The 20,336-nt window shown below is 36.8% G+C and overlaps 1 protein-coding gene across 1 annotated transcript in view; it reads right to left on the bottom strand.

Annotated features, from left to right (window-relative positions):
• The window catches only part of LOC107602865 (growth hormone receptor-like), a 33,711-nt gene extending 16,102 nt beyond the window's left edge, over window positions 1-17,609 (bottom strand). The window contains 2 exon segments of the mRNA XM_016295474.1: window positions 5,599-5,705; window positions 17,542-17,609. Coding sequence (XP_016150960.1) covers window positions 5,599-5,705; window positions 17,542-17,600 — 166 coding nt within the window. The 5' untranslated portion in view covers window positions 17,601-17,609.
• Window positions 17,610-20,336: the final 2,727 nt, after the last annotated feature.

Below are 20,336 nucleotides of genomic sequence, written 5' to 3' on the forward strand. Positions count from 1 at the left end.
GCTCAGAGTACCACCCAAAGTTCTGCTATAACCAATCAGAAATGTTTTTTTCCCCTCGATCATCGATTTAATGATCGATCGTCGCTGTCATGGTCGAGTACTCGAGTACTCGATCACTGTTGCACATCCCTAAAATATAATTATTATTTTATTTAGGTCGTGTTTTCTTTACACTAGGGCTGTGCGATTAATCGAAATCTAATCGAAATCGCGATTTGAGACGTTGCGATTTTCTAATCGCAAAGCCTGCGATATGGACGCGATATGCATGACTGCCAGCCTTGAGTTGCAGTCTTACTAACCAATAGAGTGAGCACACCTCTGTTCTCCCCAATCAGCACTGCTCTAGCCAACTGAGTAAACACCCACCATTAAAATAAAAACAAAAAAACAGAAAGCGGGACGGGAGAGAGACAGAGTGGGATTATGGCGTCTACTTGGTCAGATCGACAATTAGGCAAATTAAAACTAAAGAAAACCGTATGCAACTTAAGCTTCGAAATGACAGACAACGAACAAAAAAGGTCATTTGCAAGAGCTGCGTCACAGCGCATATCAAAAGCTCCCTTATCGGTTCTGTTTTCAGTACTGGAGAATAAAAGATACATTCTTAGATGTTTTTGTTAGTACGTGAACGTTATCTTACACATTTTATCTCCCCAACAGATTAATTTGAAATAAGTTTATGATGCATGTTCGCCAATTCAGAAGACTGCACACACAGCCTGTGTCTGTGAATGCATCTCATACTCGCTCCTCTCTGCCCCACGCGGCGCGAATCCTGCGTCACGGAAATTTAAAATCGCAATATGTCAAAAAAATCGCAATTTGATATTTTCCCCCAAATCGCACAGCCCTACTTTACACCTGCAATAGTCTGTGGTCACTGCAAAACAATCTTGAGGATGAACAAAATGATCGAAGGCAGCAGACACTTACAGCAGAATGTAAACTGGTGTTAAAAATAACTGCAAAGAACGCACACACACACACACACACACACACACACACAGAGTGTACAGAAAGGCGAATGAGAAACTCAATATGTTGCAAGTGTTCACTTAACACAAACTCCAGTACTCCGATAATGTATAGAGGGAAGTACTTGAAACCACATTATATAAAATATAATGGCAGATTTGGAGGACGAAATCCAGGCAGAGGCATCGATAACGACAGATAAGTGCCTATTGTTATTTGCTAACATACAAATGATTGTTTTTCCAAATGTAATGTCAAGCCAGTGCAAAGAGCCATAAACAAATGCTGGCCTCCAACTGCCCTGTCTTAAGTCCATCATTAGCACAATCTCTCTTTGATTTTCAGTGAACCCAAATCCAGACCCTCAGGCTGAATTACAGCAGATTTATGTCAAGTCAATCTGTGATAATGACCGTAATCCTCCCTAATACCATCATAATGAGGCCATTACTTGAGTTAATCTACTAAATAAATTCTTTATTGGGAATTTTACCACGTAAATAAATGTATAAAAATAAATAAATAGATATATTATGTCAAAGTACAGTATCATAAATAATTACATTATCTTAAAAAATATATTATTTCAAAGTACAGCATTACATAAATAAAATCTTATATTGCTATTATATTATATTATTAAATATGGCATGTAATTGTGATTTTTATGCCATACCAAATACAGAATATCTTTAATAATAATAATAATTCCTTTCATTTATATAGCGCTTTTCTGGGCACTCAAAGCGCTTTACATAGAAGGGATCTTCATATTTAAATCAAGGATTGGCAGCCTTAAGTGCCACTTTTAATCATTTTAAATAAATCTATCTATCTATCTATCTATCTATCTAGTATGCTTACTGTTTAAATAATTTGTTATTACCACAAACAAAATGATCCCCATTGCTATCCCTCAAAATCTATCAACCAAATATTTAACATTTGTCTCTCATATTTCTACAACCATTCTGCTGAATCTGCAGACCACAGAAGGTTTAAACATGCCTGCAGATGAAGAGGAATTGTTTTATGGCCGCACGTTCCTTGTGGAAAAAGTTTCATGTGAACGGCCCTGCTCTCCATTTGGCAACTGGACTCTGTTTTTCTGAACAAAAAGAGCCAACCACTGTCTTGTGTAACGGCAAACTTTGCTGTCCTCTGCTGTTCTACTTTCTCTTCGGGCTCAGCTCTCTTCCCTGACTTCACCCCGCTGTCTAGCGTAAATAAACTTCAGCCCAAAAGGGGCTCCGCCTGCGTCTGAAACTCCCTGAGTCACAGCAGCAGACTCTCAGGTTGCGGAGCGCTCACAGCGGCCCCTGTGTCTGTGAGGGTTATGGCAGACAGAACAGCACACAGAGAATTAAGAAATCAACACGCCAACATAATCACTAGGCTTTTAAACGCAAAAGAGCATGCTCTGCAGAAAACCTGGCTTGAACTCCTCGGTGAAGATATTGTTAGTGCAGGAAAAATAGACGACTTCCAAGAATCTACTTGTGCTTCCAACTGTTTCCTCTGTATGCACCGATAGCTCTGAAGTCTTCGGCACTTCTGTTTGCTTATTTATTTATTTAGAGGGCAATCCCCTTAAAACAACCTGGCCTTGGTCATTGTAGTACATCAGGATTGTGTTAAGATCCAAGCTTGTTGGGACTGCAGCACATATTGTGATTATTGTTATCTAAAGGGCTCATTGATTTTTCAATGTTAGGTCCACCAATAAATAGCACAAACAGAAGGGAAGACAAATGGTAAAGTAATTTATTTATTATTGTGTTGTATTTTTTGCATTAATTACCCAAAATGAGTAACAACCATTCATACTCAGATGAGAAGTACATATTGCTTTAAACTTTACAGTTAGACAATAAAATCAAGACAAAAACAAATTTGCAACTATTTTGCATAAATATAATAGTATACATAACCATTATTATAGTTTTTTAAATTATTATTCATATTAATAGTAGAAATATAATTTTAATATATTCATAATGCATTTTGTTTTAATCATCTAATTATTACTTTTATTGTGTCAAAATGAAGAAATATAATAATGATAATAATAATTCTTATTTTTATATATTCATAATAATAATTATTATTACAATAATTACGTTATTTTAATTACTATTATTAATAATAATAATAATGACATTATTATCATTATCATTCATTTTATTGACTATATTGTAATTTACATTTTACCAATGAACTTATATTTATGAAGTTATTTAAATATTATGAATAACAGTTATTTAAATATTAATATAATAATAATAATAGTAATTATAATAAATTGCATTATTATAAATTTATTAATTAATAACAGCACTTATTATTAGTTATGATAATAATAAATTATTATATAATTACTATAATGTTGCATATATATATATATATATATACACTGTATAGTGAATTACAATAAATATTATTATTATTATTATTAAAAATATGTTCTGGGTAGTGCTGAACAAGTATATGCTAATATTTTTGAAAATATAGTAAACACTTAACTCTCTTTAAAGTGCTGTCAAAACATCAGGCATTTGATAATTCCACAGCTCTGCAAGATCTCTTAAGAATTAAATAGAGAATAAAAAGCTACTAAACTACCTTGCGTCCTCGAGGTCCCCTTATCCAAGAATTTAGCAGCACATCTAAATATTGTAACCACATGACACAATCATTAAGTGATATCAAATCTATCAACAGTCATCAGAAATTTTTGATGCACAACAAATCTGCATGTTGTTAATGGTTGAAATTTGCAGCCTTATCTCATTACACTTCTATCATGAAGGCCCATATGCTTGGCCCAGAGTGAGTTGAAATATAAATAAGCGAGTTGATCAACGCACATCTGATTTATTAGAGACACATTAGCATACACGCATGACTTTGACAGCACAGCCCTGAAGCGCTGCCACTTCATTCTCTCCTCCATAAGACACCGTCATGTCTTTGAAATTCCAGCCAAAATTGAAGAGTCATGCTTGCCAGACCTCCCTCACACAAAAGTCCACAAATATGGCTCCTGTCCGAAGCCATAACTCAAGACGATTAATTCTGTTCTCAATCAAACCGTAGCCTGTCCTCAGAACACCTCTGAAGAGACTTTAGTCAGGGCAGACAGCATGAAAAAAGACAGACGGACAGCCTGTTCAATAGGGTTTCCAGATTTTTGTTCCAAGGAATTTGTTTTTATGCAAAAACATTTTTTAATGCCGCATCATTTGAACAATTGACACCCAGAAACACAACAGCACCACCCATCAAACACTCAATTGTGGAAAATATCCTAGGCAAATGATCTATTTTATGAAGCATAGCTAGAGCATTTTCCTTAACATGCGACGTCTGCTGCTTAGTAAACTCATGCACATTATGATCTCATATGGCATTTAAAAACTCTATTAATCGCCTTGGAAAATGCACTCTCTTGGCAATTCATGCAATCTACTTATGCCCTACTGTAGACCTTCATGCTTAAGTTTTTTTTTCAAAAAAATCGAATTCATACAAATTCACCAAAACATAAAATAGTTGCAACATGGCAACATGCTGGAATAATTAAAAAAATAAATTTGCACATAGTCTGATGAAAATAAATACCTTTTATGTCATAGTAAGTTCTAGCAAATCTTTGTTGGAACCTCTTGGCATTATGGCATGAATTAATAGCCCTTTCATTAGTTTAAAATATTATAAAAATGAAAAAATTAAACCATGGACTTGTTCTCCACATCACACTTTTCCAAAAAGCCACGCACTCCAAAGGCAATAAGGCAATATTTTCATCCATAGCAGTTAAATAACAGCTTAATAAACATTAAAAGAGTATATATTTAAACATAAAAGCAAAAAAAAAATCAAACTTTAATCACAGTGCTAAAGTCTGTGCTCCAACTTGTGTGCAGCTACTGGGTCATTAACGCAAGTCATTCACTGCATCTGTGAAAGCCTATTACACAAATGTTATTCACCATAACATATCACCGTCTCCGTCTCAATGATATGCTAGGTGCAGTGATGACATCCCATTTAATTCATCATCCCATAAGCGCCACTGTATCCTGTCCCTGGACTTTGGATGACCACAATGTGTTTACTTTCAAACAAAACCTATCTATTGAAGATTGTTTGACTAGACCAAAGTAAAATGTTCTGTGTGCTCAAAGGTGAATAATCTTGACACAGTCCCAATGATTTTCCAATAATGACCTGGCACAGACATCTACAGTTTAATTCCGTGATTGATGAAAGCCCTTTGTAAATTGTCATTTTTAACATACTTACACATACATTTGCTACAATTACTTTAAAATAAATTAACAAATAAATAAATATCCATATATTCAAGTATTTATAATTTTTTTTTTTTTATATTCTTAAATAAATAAACAAACTGATTAATATAACATCATTAATAACTACTTATTAGATTTTAATCATCTGATGAAAATTCCTGTATTCATTCATATCGAAATATAATGCAGAAATACAACTTTTTTTTTTTTCAGTATCGTGACTGACCAACTTGATTTCAAATCGGACTGCTGTGGCAATGTAAAACAACGAATGTTTCTGACATGGTTGTGAGTGCAGTACCTGGAGTGAACAGCTCAGATCTTGCAGACACCAGTCCGTTTCCACACAGCAAGCCCAGGTAGAGCAGACCGAGCGAGAGAGAGTAAGCCATAGCTTCTGCTGTCTCTCTGAGCGAGGGAAAAAGAAAAATCATTATCAGTGGTGCTCCCGGATAACACCCCTCTGACAAATACTGAGCTGAAACCCCCCGAGAGCCCCATGGCCATTGCCATCTCCACAGCTTCTCCAATTAATTTCCTTACTCCTTCACGCCAAAGCATGTTGGCTGTTACTGCCATTAATTCTTTAGCTGGTCTGTGCGAAACCCTATATGAGGACACCAGACAATTAACAACCAGCCCTGCAACGCTCAGCACTTCCAGCCATGCGTGGGCTTGTCATTATCTGTAGGTGACCAGGGCTCTTTTAAGCATGCAGACAGTGCGGAGGATGATTTCACAAGCTAATACTCTGCATTTACGGTGTTAAACTAGAGTTTCCATTATAAAATTATGCTAGGCCGATGGAAAACCTTTCAAAATGTCAAACGTTCATGCTATCTCAGCTATAGGTCCTGGTGAAACATCATCTCACACGGAATGAAGCATAAAGAATTTAAACTGGCTTCGACTTGTATATTAGTGGTAGATGTGTGACAGAAATACTGTTGACAAGTTGCCATCGGTCATACGGTGATTTATGTATGTGGGCGCGCTTTGTGATTTACTCGTTGTGCTTGGTTGAGTCTGTTGATGACCCTTGTCTATTCCCTCGCCACTTTTGGGTCTTATCACAATAATATTCCATAGAAGAGATAATGGTTTGTCTGAAATGGCGATGACATTGTGACATAGCAAGTAGTCTGAACAGGCTGTATCCAGCTAGCCAAAGAGTTAGGCTAAAAATAAGTACACTATTTTTGTTTGGTCACCAGCGCAAATCATAGAGAGGTCAGTGGTGCTTTGGGACGGACGAGTCTGATCTCAACAGTCCAACTAAGCCTGGAGATTTATATAGACAGCCTGATAGAAACGAAAAACACTACTGATATGCTTTAAATGTGCATCAAATATATGACATCAAATACAATCTTAAGTGGACAATTAATAAATACAATCGGCCAATAAACGTTGTTTAGACTGGCCTCGTCCTGATGCGTTTCTGTTTCTGGTTCGATTAATGAGGAGTTCTGGCCCAAAACTTGGCTTCAAAGCTATTTTTCTTCTGCACTTGGCAGTGGATTGTTGAAAACAGCACCAGGCTATAATTTCCAAATGTGGGAAAATACGCAGTCAGCAAATAACTGGCTTTGTTGCATCTGACCTGTAGCTTCACCTCATCTCGACATCTAACAATGCTAGAATAACAACATGCAGGTTTCATAACCCTGTCTTTTTGCATTGTGATACTTACATTGTAAAATACTTTGGTATTTTGTATTTACATTCACAAAAGCTAGCTAAAAAAAATGTATGATTTACTATAGTCAAATATTTTATGAAATTATATTGTAGATATGTTCTTGTGTCCTTGTGATTTGGTCTCAAGTCTGACAGAGTCAACAAACACGCCCCAAACTTGCCTTGATCGTCTCTATTCTTTTCAAGGAGATGGCCCTTCTCAGTCAGGTAGTGGAGAGGCCCCAGTACTCAAAGGAATGCTGCTTTCATACAGCAAGAGAGTGTAAAATGCATTACACACCCATATTGACAGGTCCAATGCTTATTAGCAGGTCTATGAGACTGTATTGCTTTTAGTAAAGTATAATTAAGTACTATTATTGATAGGATAAAATAGTAAAACAGTGCTATTTTAGCCTAGAAGCAAGAGAACTGTTTGGAAATGTTTGAAAGGCTGCATTTATTTGATAAAAAAAAAACAGTAAAAACAGTAATATTAAGAAATATTATTTCAATATATTTTAAAATGTAATTCATTTCTGTGATGGAAAAGCTGATTTTTCAGCAGTCATTACTCCAGACTTCAGTGTCACATGATCCTTCAGAAATCAATCTAATATGCTGATAAGGTGCTCAAAAATAAATAAATAAATAAAACATTTCTTATTATTTTCAGTGTTGCTTAATATTTTTGTGGAATCTGTGATACATTTTCTTCAGGACTCTTTGATGAATAAAAATTCAAAAGAACGGCATTTATATGAAATAGAAACCTTTTCTAACATTTTAGATTTCTTTACTGTCACATTTGATTAATTAAAACATTTACAAATTTAACATTATATTATATTATATTGTACAGGTAATTTTATGAGGCATAGACAAGTGCTCTGCTGTCCCTATTTTGAGTTTGTAGTCACGTTTCCACCATATGGAGTGTTTGGAGATACTGGGAGGGCCAGTAGGGTCCGACCTCACAAGGGAGTTAAAGGGGCACGGCAGTCTACACAGAGGGCCTGATTGTCCAGACAGCCATGAGAGTGAGGAGGGGAGGAACCTCCCCCTTGAATCTGATTGGCGGAAAGAATTTCCCGCTTCGAGTTCTTCACGGATTGCTCAGCACTGCATGCATATTAGGCAATGCTTCTCACTCTTTAACCTCCAAAATTTGTCTGCTGTTGATAACACAGCCCATCTACGGACAACATTAAAATGTTTGCCATTTGAGGGCCATGACTTTGAAACCAAAGTTACTGCAATGTTTCTCTTTTAAATCCCTCATAAACATGCGAACCTGTTGTATTTAGTGATGAGCTTTATGGGAATCCAAACACTTTTTGCGGGTTGAGCAAATAAACAGGTCTGTTTTACGTCAGTCGCAATGTGTGGTTGAGCGGATGACAGCCCACAGCTTGTTCAGATTTAATTGTTGTTTAAAGCATTTAGAGCAAAACTTCATATAAATAAAAAAAAATATTGCTATCAGTGTGGGTTTAGCACTCAGACAATCAAGCAGAGATTAAATCTGAATGAATCTATGAGCATTTCGACTAAAACCACTGTGCCTTTTTCCAGTTCTCCTGAGCTTAATCCTGCTGTCAGCACATCTCTGATGTAAAACAAACATGTGGGCATCACCTTTAGCAAACTGTGCTGAAACTACCGATGATATCAGTCCATTACCATGAATGTTGGGGTAACATGTTACACAAATAAATGTATTTGTTCAAGTAACGTACCATGTTACTTATCAAATTTACACAATATTATCCAAGTCACTTAAAAAGTACAAAAGTAGGACACATTCCACGTCCATTTAATTTATTTAGTGGCAAATATAAATAGAAAAACACTCCCTTCCCATAAGAGTAAATTAAACAAAGATTATTGGAGTATGTTTTACAAGTAGTGCTGTCAAACGATTAATCGCATTCAAAAACAATAGTTTTTGTTTACATAATATATGAGTGTGTACTGTGTATATTTACTATGTATATATAAATACAAACATCTCTGAATTTACTGTTGTAATCTAATTAGCATGATCTTCATTAGTACAGTACTGTAGGTCTCCACAGCATTTGGCTACTGCAGAAAAGAGGATATCAGACAGGATTCAACCTTTCCTATTCTGATTGATTTAGTCAGAAGACGAAATGCAAAGTTCAAAGGTCACATTCAGTCACCCCAGTTGCACAAGCAAGCAAACAGTGTGTTAAGGTGAAACAAGCACAACACCTTGTGTAAACCATTATACATGTACATACATGTCCACAGAAAAAAACTGCATGTGCTGCAGTTTTGCTGGTGGAAAGGGGGTTTTAACTTGGTTAGACAGGGGTTTAGCACTTCACTGGACTGTTCAAATAGAGATTAAAGTGGGCTTCTGCCAGCAGCAGTATATGAGAGTCTATTCGCTTTGTGATGGCATTCAGTTCTGGCTGGTAAAACCCGATCGTCTCTGCCGCTCTTATTTCACAAGGGCAGTGGAAAAGTCTGGGTCAGCAGAGCAGGCTGCTGGAGGGGGACGGAGCTACATTCTGCCAAACCATGTGTGTGTTTGTATGTTTGAGGGGAGAACTGAGTTTTACAATTCTGACTCTAAACAAGGAGAGACAGATATCATGCTTCCAACACCCCTGGTAAACTAAGGTCAATCATGTTTGTGCAGAGGGTGCTTGCAAACCTGTTTGTGTTGCAAAGGTCTTCGAACGTCTAGACATTTTTCAAAGAGAGTCAAAAGCTGGTGCACTGTCACATTAAACCTTCATACTATGTTCTGATATGGAGTTTGACACTTAAGCCACATCTAAATACATATGAATGTTTTTGCATTATACGCTGCTGCTCAAAGGTTTGGGGGTAAGAAAGATTTTTCTTTTTAAAGAAATGTATATCTTCTATTCATCAAAGATGCATTACATTAATAATGGCAAAAAAAAAAAAAAATACAAAAGATTAATTTTTTTAAATAAATGATTTTAACTCTCTATTCATCAAGGATCCTAAAAAAGGTATCATAGTTTGCACAAAAACATTAAGCAGCACCACTGTTTTCAACATTGATAATAATAAGAAATGTTTCCTAAACACCAAATCAGCATATTATAATGATTTCTGAAGGATCATGTGACACTGAAGAAGACTGGAGTAATGATGCTGAAAATATGGCTTTTCCATCACAGGAATAAATGACATTTTAAAATATATTCAAATGGAAAACCGCTTGTTTAACAATATTACTGTTTTTACTGTATTTTTAATCAAATAAATGCAGTCTTGATGAGCACAAGAAAACTCTTTCTAAAACTTTGAGATATCTTACTGACTGCATGTGTACACTGTGATTTCAGTCAACACAAAATGTTCCTGCAAACCTGGTACACAAAAAGCAATTACCATCGGCACAGAAAACATTTAATTACAGACAAACATTAAGCTGAAACAAGTAATTCAATTTACTGAGAGATGGCAACAATTTTATAATAAATTAGTTTAAATGAATAATTAATTTCAAGTTCAATAACAGCAGAAAGCATTTTGCAATTAGTATGTGAAAATCTCCTAAACCCATAGAGGAAGCATTTCTCTTCTGAACAGCTTCTCAGCATTAGGGAAGCATTTTTTGAGTGGAAACCAGTCGATCAGACATAACATAAGATGTTCTGTGCATATTATGCCTTGAAAATGAAACCTGTACAACCTGTACCCTTTTCCACAACGAAGAAACATGTCGGAAACAATCCAAGTAAACTGGGGTCTTCTCATATTGGCAAAAAGTTGCACAAAAAAAAAAACACTATAAGGCAGTAGATTAACTTCTGAAATATTGTTCAATATATTTCAATACAGTCAGTGTTTTAGGAATATGCAAATCTACAACACTCTTTTTGCGCTATCATCTTAAGACCTCTCTCTTCATAACAAGCCCATGTGCTTCATTCACGGACTTGTTGCAATCGGGAACTCGTGACCTTTCTGTTTAAGCATCTGTGACATGGGAAATTTGATTGCAGCGCTTTTACATCTCTTTGCTCAGGATTTTGTAGAATTGCACAGGTAATGTCATCATGGCTGCTTGGAAATACAAAATGCAGGGAGTCTTGGATTTGAAGCCTCATTTCAATGCCATTCCGGTTTGAAAAATTGTTAGAGGTGGTCAGAATAATTTTTATAATTACTCCACACGTTTTTTGAGTTTTTAGACTTTTAAGCTTCGTCTTCTTCATCAATATTAAAATGCAGAGTGATTGAAAAAATGATCACTGCAGCATTTTACTTGGGAATCACATTGATTATGGCAACATTTAAAATTACGTTTTCAATTTTAGTGGGTTGATTTTTTTTAGGGACATACACTTAAATATGAGCATGAATATATTATTAATACAGCAAAAGTAAATCTAGCTAATTAGTTATTAATTAGTATTAGATTGTTTTTTAATATTCAGTGTTATCAAAAGTGCTTCATATTCTAAAGTCTTGTTTTATATTAGAACAAAAAATTATAATTATACAAAACTAGGAGACACATTTGTGACTCTGGAGCACAAAACCAGTCATAAGTAGCAAGGGTATATTTGTAGCAATAGCCAACAATACATTGTAAGGGTCAAAATGATAAATTTTTCTTTAATGCCAAAAATCATTAGGATATTAAGTAAAGATCATGTTCCATGAAGATATTCTGTAAATTTCCTAATGTAAATATATCAAAACTTAACTTTTGATTAGTAATATGCAATGCTAAGGACTTCATCTGGACAACTTTAAAGGCGATTTTCTCAATATTTTTGATTTTTTTGCACCCTCAGATTCCAGACTTTCAAATAGTTGTATCTCAGCCAAATATTGTCCTATCCTAACAAACCATACATCAATGGAAAGCTTATTTATCATATAATTTATCAGCTTTCAGATGATGTATAAATCTAAAAAAGAAATGACCCTTATGGTTTTGTGGTCCAGGGTCACATATGTTGAAACAGTAAAATAAATTGACTTTTTTTTTAAATACCCTAAAGTGTGTCAAACCTGCAGAAAACACCTGAATGACAGATGCCATGAGCACAAATCCAGCTGTCATTCAAATTCATAACAAGCATAAACAGCAAATGTGTCCATTAATTCCCGCTCTGTTTAACTTGCTACTCTGGCCTTGATTTAACGAGGGTAATAAATATTTTCAAACACTTTTCGCAGCAGATAAGCCACCTGAGGCCCCTTATAAACATCCTGAGAAGTGCGTAAACTACATTTCTGCATTATTCCCACTGTGCAGAGTAAAGCTTAGACGACAGAACAACATCAAATGAAAAAGAAAAATATGACTTACAATCAAGACTTTCAAACTGCAAACGCAGCCCGCAAAAGTGCTCGATTTCGCAAACTGTTTACTGCCCTGTGCTCCACGAGCTCTGCACACCCCTTTAAACCAACGTGTAGCCCAACTACAGTAAAACACTTAAAATACAGATGTTTAAATGTATATCATGCAAAGAACACTTGATAAGAAGACAGCGAAACTCACTCAGCTCCAGAGAAGTTGCCCGCGAGAAAAATCTGTTGCGAGTTTTTACTTTCTCAACAGTTCGTTCATCCGGACCAACAGACTTGCGTGTTGTGGGTCTCTCGATATTCTCCCCTTTTAAAACGATGCAAAAACGTGGTCCGATCAAACTCAAAAATCACCCGAACATCTTTTCGGGAAAACTGCTGAACGCGTTGCAGGGTTTTTAGGTATAACGCGCAGAAAAGTGGTGACAGGGATTTGTTCAGAGGGAGTGGGGGGCACAGCGCGGATCCTGAAGGGTCTCACGTTGACTGCGTAGCACTTCCAGTCTTCGGATTCACATATTTACTGGTCTCGCGCAGTGGCACTGGCTCGCGCCCCCTGTCGACAGATATTCCAGTCCTGGCTCGAGCTGCGAAATACAGCTGAGCGCGCGCAACACCCAAAACACTCATGCTGCATAGAATCGAGTGAGTTTAATCAGAATAGATCACTATTCACTAGATCACTAGAGTTTCTTTTTGTTGTTTTTCAGCACTGGTCACTCTTGGTCATATTTGGCCAGTTTGGGAGAGCCAGCGTTTTTGAGGGCGACTCTTTTGCTTGCTTACTTCGGAGAGAGCGCACTGCTTAGGCCTACTCTTTTCAAGAGCCAGCTCAGGGCACTCTTTTTGGTTAGGGAGAGAGGGCACTTTTAGGGAGAGAGTCGCTCTTTTTGGTTGGTTATTTACAGTTTTTTTTCAACTGCTTACACACAAAATCTTTACTTGTCACATAATTTCTGAAACCTGACACTCAAACACCAGAACCACACACCAAATCTGCAAAGCCATACTCTAATTCTCGGCCTTTGACTCCGTTTTCATTTTCATAAGACACTTTTTGCAAAACACAACACACAATTCTCTATGTAACACACAAAGATCTAACAGGAATTAATATTATGGCAAAGGTGTTTGCAAATGTTTGCTTGTGTTTGTGATATTTTAAATGCAGTGCTTCATTTTGCAAGAGATGTGAGGCATTTTGCATTTTGTGTGTGCAATTCTTGGATTTGGGTTTAAAGTTTGGGAAAAAAGAGGCAAAGTTTTGAAAATGTGTGAAGCAGTTGGAAAAAAAACTGTAATTGGACAAATTTTTCCACCAGTTTGTCCACTTTTTTGTTTAGTTTTGTTTGACGACAGAACTGGTCACAGTCACTAATGTTGGAAAGATCACAATGGCGACACTTTTCTGTCATATTGGTCAGGTTTTTGGGCAAGACAGGGCTGTTTTGTCTTTTTTTTTTTCAAACTTACCCACACTTTGTACCTCTTTGTAAAAAAAAAAAAATGGCTGCAAACTATGAAGACAAATGATGTGCCTTTTTGGTCTTTCTCGAATTTGGCCCAAAAAGTAGGCTACATATGTGACCCTGGAGCACAAAACCAGTCATAAGTAGCAAGGGTATATTTGCAGCAACAGCCAACAATACATTAAATGATCGATTTTTCTTTTTGCCAAAAATCATTTGGATATTAAGTAAAGATCATGTTTCATGAAGTTATTTTGTAAGTTTCCTACCGTAAACATACCAAATCTTAATTTTTGATTAGTAATATGCAATGCTAAGGACTTAATTTGGATTTTTTTGCCCCCTCAGATTCCAGATTTTCAAATAGTTGTATCTCGGCCAAATATTGTCCTATCCTAACAAACCATACATCAACGGAAAGCTATTTATTCAGCTTTCAGATGATCTCAATTTCAAAAAAATGTAACTTATGACTGGTTTTGTAGTCCAGGGTCACATATACAGTACTGAAGAAAGTGCATTGGACATGTCTTTAAACATTTCAATTTCAATCGCTTTACTTTATACTGTGACATAAATCTTAGATTTTATCTCTGTGTTAATGAACTGCAGATCAATGGAGCTGGTTAGGACGAATTTCTTTGTCTAGATTATCAGGACAACAAAACAGCTGCCAGTAAGAGAGTAATGACAGTAATTGTAGAACAGTGATATTTGTGTAGGGCTGAGAATATTTTCTTTTCTTCGTCTTTAACTTACAGTGAAAGAATGGAATCCAAACCACTGTAAATGTTTGTCTGGACAGCTTGATAAAATGACCTCCTCTTTACTTTAGATCAGAGTTTATCATGTGTCTTCTGTCATGTGACCTGCCTTATCATTATTTATTGGACTTGGCTCTAATGGAGTAGTTTGGCGTCTGTTTTTTTTAGACCTTGAGAAACCTACATACTCGAATCACATTAGACATTCTCAGTAATGCTTCCTTGTCAAGCTTAATTTTGTTTCATCATTCATGATCTCAGATGTGAAAGGGTATAATCCAACTCAAGGTCTGCATGTTTTTACTGAAGCTTGCCTGTCTGCTTACTATGAATTGAATTAATGCAAGGATTGTGCTTTTAATACATGAGAGGCTATCAGTTCTCATACCCACAGGTGTCTTAAAAATATATTAAAAAGTCAAGTTTTTTTTTTATATCAACCTTTCTAAGAAACCATAACATGTGAGGTGTGATAGCCCTGTAGTGAATTTTGATCAGATTTTAGAAGAGTGGTCCATTGAAAGGGGCCCATTTTTCGCTCCCTATAGTGCCTCAGTGAATGAGAGTGGAAAAAAAACAGCAACTTCACATTAAACGAATGTGGCATTTGAACAAAGCTCTTGGACGAGATGCTGAGTGTCCAACTTCTCTTTCACCAAACTTAAAGCGTTGCAACTTGCCCTTATATTTTATCTCAATAATGTGCATCACATGCTTGGCCAACATCTTTGTTGTTGTTAATTGATTTTGGGTCAGGGTCAAGCCCACATTCTCGAACTTCTGAATACAATATGTACACATTTTTGATACACACTGCAACTCTGCCAGTGCTGTGGTAATCATGTTTTGGAGCTGATTTTTCTTTCCGATTTGAAGAGTGTTTAGCTAGATGCATGTAGTTATAAAAAGTATAAAGGCTGGAAAATGAACAGCTGGGAGGAAAATAGCCTTCGGATGGACCTTGAAAAGTGGTATAAAACAGAAATACTTGTAAAATCCTTCTTTTTCACATGAAACATGGCCTTTTCTGGCTCCAAATGAAGCGTAATTCACTTAGTTGGTGTCACACCAAGCTAATGTGTATTTACCTCAGTGTCAGTAGCTAAGCCTCAATTGGATTAGAAGGGCTGTTGTGCAGCCTGTCGGCTGGTTGGACACAGCACTGGTTTTAAGTTCCCTGAGGCGTTAAGATAACATCATTTGTATAAGTTGTTGCGGAATTGAAATGGCAGTAAGGTGTAAAGAGAAAAGGGAAACATCAGATTATTGGACAGGAATAGAGACAGACTGTAACCTCCATCCACATTAAGCAGATCGGCTGTTATGTTTTTTTTAAGTGTCTGAAAAATGCCTCAGATGCTCTTTTTTTTTTGGAGTTAATGCTGTTCTAAGAAATTTTAGGCGGGATGTAAACTTGATTGGCCAATCAACAGTTAAAACAGAACTGAAATCTAGAACAGATTCTCGGAGGAGTGACGTTTGAAGACTGATTTTTATGTGAATCTTTCCACATGTTACATAGCCTAGTTACAGTACATAATTCATTTAACCAGTATGTCATTCACAAATCAAGTCATTTGAATTATTCACTCAACCTATTCCTTCAAAAACAATGAAACAGTGTGTCTGAAATCACATACTATCTGAGTAGGTAGGCTACTTCTTTTGGATAAGTAATTACTGCAATAGTTTAAAAAAGTATGTTCTACTACACTATAGTATGAATATAGGCCTATGTGTAATATGAATGAAATCCAGAAGTACTACATTCATCATGTTGTTGACCTACCAGCATTAATGGCCTCCCTGCCATTCACAAATCCTCTCCCGTGGCCTCATGGGATAGTAAAGTCAAAACGTCCTTCAGATGTGCACTTCAGAATCTCACCAGCAGAGTTTTATGAATACTACAAATTCGGACATACTACTCTTTTCACTTACACCGTGTCTACACCGGACGCGACAGTTGTCGTGTCGCGCCGCGCAACAGTCTGTCTACACTGGACGCGACAAAGCGACCGTTGAAAATCTTTGAAATTTGTGTCAGTACATCATAAATAGAACGCATCAGCAGTTTACTGTCGGGAATTTGTCGCGTCGTGCCACATCCAGTCTAGACAGCATAGGGTCTATTGTATTTTGTCGCGCCGCTCGCTTCCGGTGTAGACACGGTTACTGTTTTTGGCCCAAGGGAAGTATGCAGTTTCAGATGCAGCCATGCTGTTGTTTGGAGATAACATCTTAATAACTTTACTAACATCAGATTTGAACACAGAATCGGGATGATTTAATGAACACTAGTGTAAATGTTTATCAGGCTGTTGAACTCAAAAGATATGTTTTTACCCACCTGCTGATAGTCTCAGTGGGTGATTAAAAACAAAGCAATTAGCATCCCAGTCCTTGTCACTGTTTTAATATAGTATGCAAATGAAATGTTTTCCTCATATGTTCTTGCGCATGGATGCTCCTAATGGAGGTTAACATCGAAGAATACAAATAAGACATTTAATTCTAATTGGCAGTGAAAAATGGGTGCATATGAGGGGAAGGGAGGGAACATGGAGCCATGTGTGAAATATTGCTATTAATCCAACAAAAAGAAACTACACTCTGTCAGTAATTCATGAATAAAAAATGTAAAAGGTGGAAAAGTTATGATACAAAAATACTCCTGTGACCAGAACTGCAGGCCTGTTGCTTAATTCTGTTATCCTGTTTGAGGAGAATGGTAACCGTAATAACGCTAGTGGATATCACAGGTATTATCCGAAGAGAAAATAGGATTAATTATTGTCGCAGATAGAAAACAACAACATTATAAGCTTTTACACAAAAAATAGCCATTTGGAGAGGAAAAAACATGATACATTATCAGAAAAGAGATGCTACTCTGTAGACTCTGACCCATTGTGTCATGATGGAAAAATCTGAGTAAACAACTCACATACTAACATAAGAACTGATATGTTAGTCACGTTGTTCATGACCCACCTCTTTATCTCTGTAGCTCTGTTTCTGAGATGAGCCGGGTCTATGCCACAGGTATTCATGCAGCTGAAGTGTTTGGCAGAGCTGAATCACATTAAAGCCACCTATACTGAATGTTTTCTTTGTCTTTACACCCACTGGTCAGTATGTGGTCCAGGATTCCACTTTATGAAATGTCCAAAACAGATTACATCCATTGCCAAAATAAAAGTCATTGCGCAATTATGTCCACTTTGCTACTTGCAACATGTTCAAATGAGATTGTTTTGATTGAACTTATTTGATTATTTGTCCTGCACAACTTGGATGGAATATAGTTGTCTCTGGTGGTCTATTTCTGATCCAGAGGACATAATGCAAAAGCAAACTGTTTTCGCAAAAGTAAATCATTCTGTCTGGTCAAGAATAAATAAAATTATCTGAAATATGTAGGAAATGAAATACAAAATGGGTATCTATCTATCTACACTACTCACAAAAAGTTAGGGATATTTGACTTTCGGGTGAAATTTATGGAAAATGTAAAAAGTTCATGCTACAGTGATATTACAGTATATCATGAAAGTAGGGCATTTAAGTAGAAGCATGCAATGGTAACTTCTTCATCTCAAACTATTTTTTGAAACAAAAGCTAACAACAGTGGTGGGTATACCACAACAAAAAAATCTCAGTCATGCATCCTTGAGCATCAATTACAGCTTGACAACAACGTCTCATGCTGTTCACAAGTCGACTTATATTCTGCTGAGGCATGGCATTCCACTCTTCTTGAAGGGCTGCCCTCAGGTCATTGAGGTTCTGGGGTGCAGGCTTACTACCCTCTACACGACGACTCAGCTGATCCCATAGGTTTTCTACAGGATTAAGGTCTGGAGAAAGTGCAGGCCATTCCATTTGAGGTACCCCAGCCTCCAGCAGCCATTCCCTGATGATGCGACCTCGATGAGCTGGGGCATTGTCGTCCATGAAGATGAAATCAGGCCTGTTTTACTCATGCAGAGGCACAATGACTGGATTAATAATGTTATTCAGGTAGTATTGGCTTGTCACAGTACCATTCACAAGGTGTAGGGTAGTTCTGTATTGACTAGACACACCTGCCCAGACTGTAATGGCCAGGGAGACTTGCATGGGCCAGGGAGCATTTGCGCTGGACGAGGAACCAGTGCTGTTCTCTGATGAAAGTCGATTCACATTGAGCAGAAATGATGGCCACCAATGCTGTTGGAGACATCAAGGAGAAAGCTATGCATTAGCCACTGTTGTCACCAGATGAGCCTTTGGAGGTTGGTGGTGTTACAGTCTGGGCAGATGTGTCTAGTCAATACAGAACTGCACTACACCTTGTGAATGGTACTGTGACAGTGGAATGCCATGCCTCAGCAGACAATAAGTCAACTTGTAAACAGCATAAGACGTTGTTGTCAAGCTGTAATTGATGCTCAAGGACGCATAACTGAGACAGACATTTTTTTGTGTGGTATACCCACCACTGTTGTTAGCTTTTGTTCCAATAAATTGTTTGAGATGAAGAAATTACCATTGCATGCTTCTACTTAAATGCTCTACTTTCATGATATAATATCACTGTAGCATGAACTTTTGACATTTTCCATAAATTTCACCCGAAAGTCGAATATCCCTAACTTTTTGTGAGTAGTCTATCTATCTATCCAGCCATCCATCTATCTACAGAACTAAATTTATTTACTTACAATTAAACTAGGCAGCAATTATGATGCATGCAATCTTAAAATAATCCATGGAAATCAGCAGGCAATTTATTCAAAAAGGATTTCAGGCCTGTCATTTTTATGGGTGCAGACAATGCACGGTCTGTCTCACTACATGAAATCATGGCATGAGTGAGTTAGAGAGGGACTCGTGGAGGAAAACTGTTTGCAAGAGCTTCTGGGGAGATGAAAGAGAAAATTTTAATACGGAAAGGTCAACACTTTCTCCATTATGTCAAATTTCATTACAGAGCAGACAGCCATCTCTACCATTCAGGTTAGACTTAATGCATCCAAATTGCAGCAATTACGATTTCATTTTAAAACATTCTTTTTTTCCCCAAGATGATGATTATTGCTATACATAATCATTTTATGAGTAAGAAAAGAGATGGCAAGAGAAACAATTCTGTTCTTACTTTAGGGAAATACAAAAAGGACTAAACATAATTTAATACATCTTCTTCCACCCGGAATGGATTTATGACCAAAAAATAAAAAATAAAAATTAGTACATGCACTCAAAAATGAGTCACTTGTCACATAAAACCCACCTGTCTAAACTATCAAGCGCTCAACCTTTAAAATATGTTGGAAAGACAAAAAATACAATGACTCCTGTCTCATTTCTTTAAGGCACTTCAAGGCAACCTTTATCCTCCTATTGATTCCCATTTTTCACTATTTCAAGTGACTCGGGGTGACAGTTTAAGCATGCTCAGTGGCAGTGTGGCCTTTAGTAAGGCTGAACTTCAGGATTAGTCTTAATTACTCAGTTTAGCATATTAGCTCTGTAAAATGCCGAAAGCATATGCTGACTTTCACTTTAATTAAACAGAGGAAGAGAACAGGGCCGCAGGGAGTCGCCGACAAAGAGAGGACAGAGACAAAGCAATGCCTAAATATTTCTGGAACACTGGCCACTGGATGACCTCCACCCTGAATAAAACTTGGCAGCAGGTTATACAAGGTCAATGTTCTTATTGTTGCAAACAAATCATCTTAATAAAGCTGAGGATGCTGCCTCTTTGTGGACAAAAGAGGAAAAACACCCTTCTGGAGTT

This window comes from Sinocyclocheilus grahami, unplaced genomic scaffold (genome assembly GCF_001515645.1).
Source record: "Sinocyclocheilus grahami isolate Dianchi unplaced genomic scaffold, SAMN03320097.WGS_v1.1 scaffold336.1, whole genome shotgun sequence".
Lineage (NCBI taxonomy): Eukaryota > Metazoa > Chordata > Actinopteri > Cypriniformes > Cyprinidae > Sinocyclocheilus > Sinocyclocheilus grahami.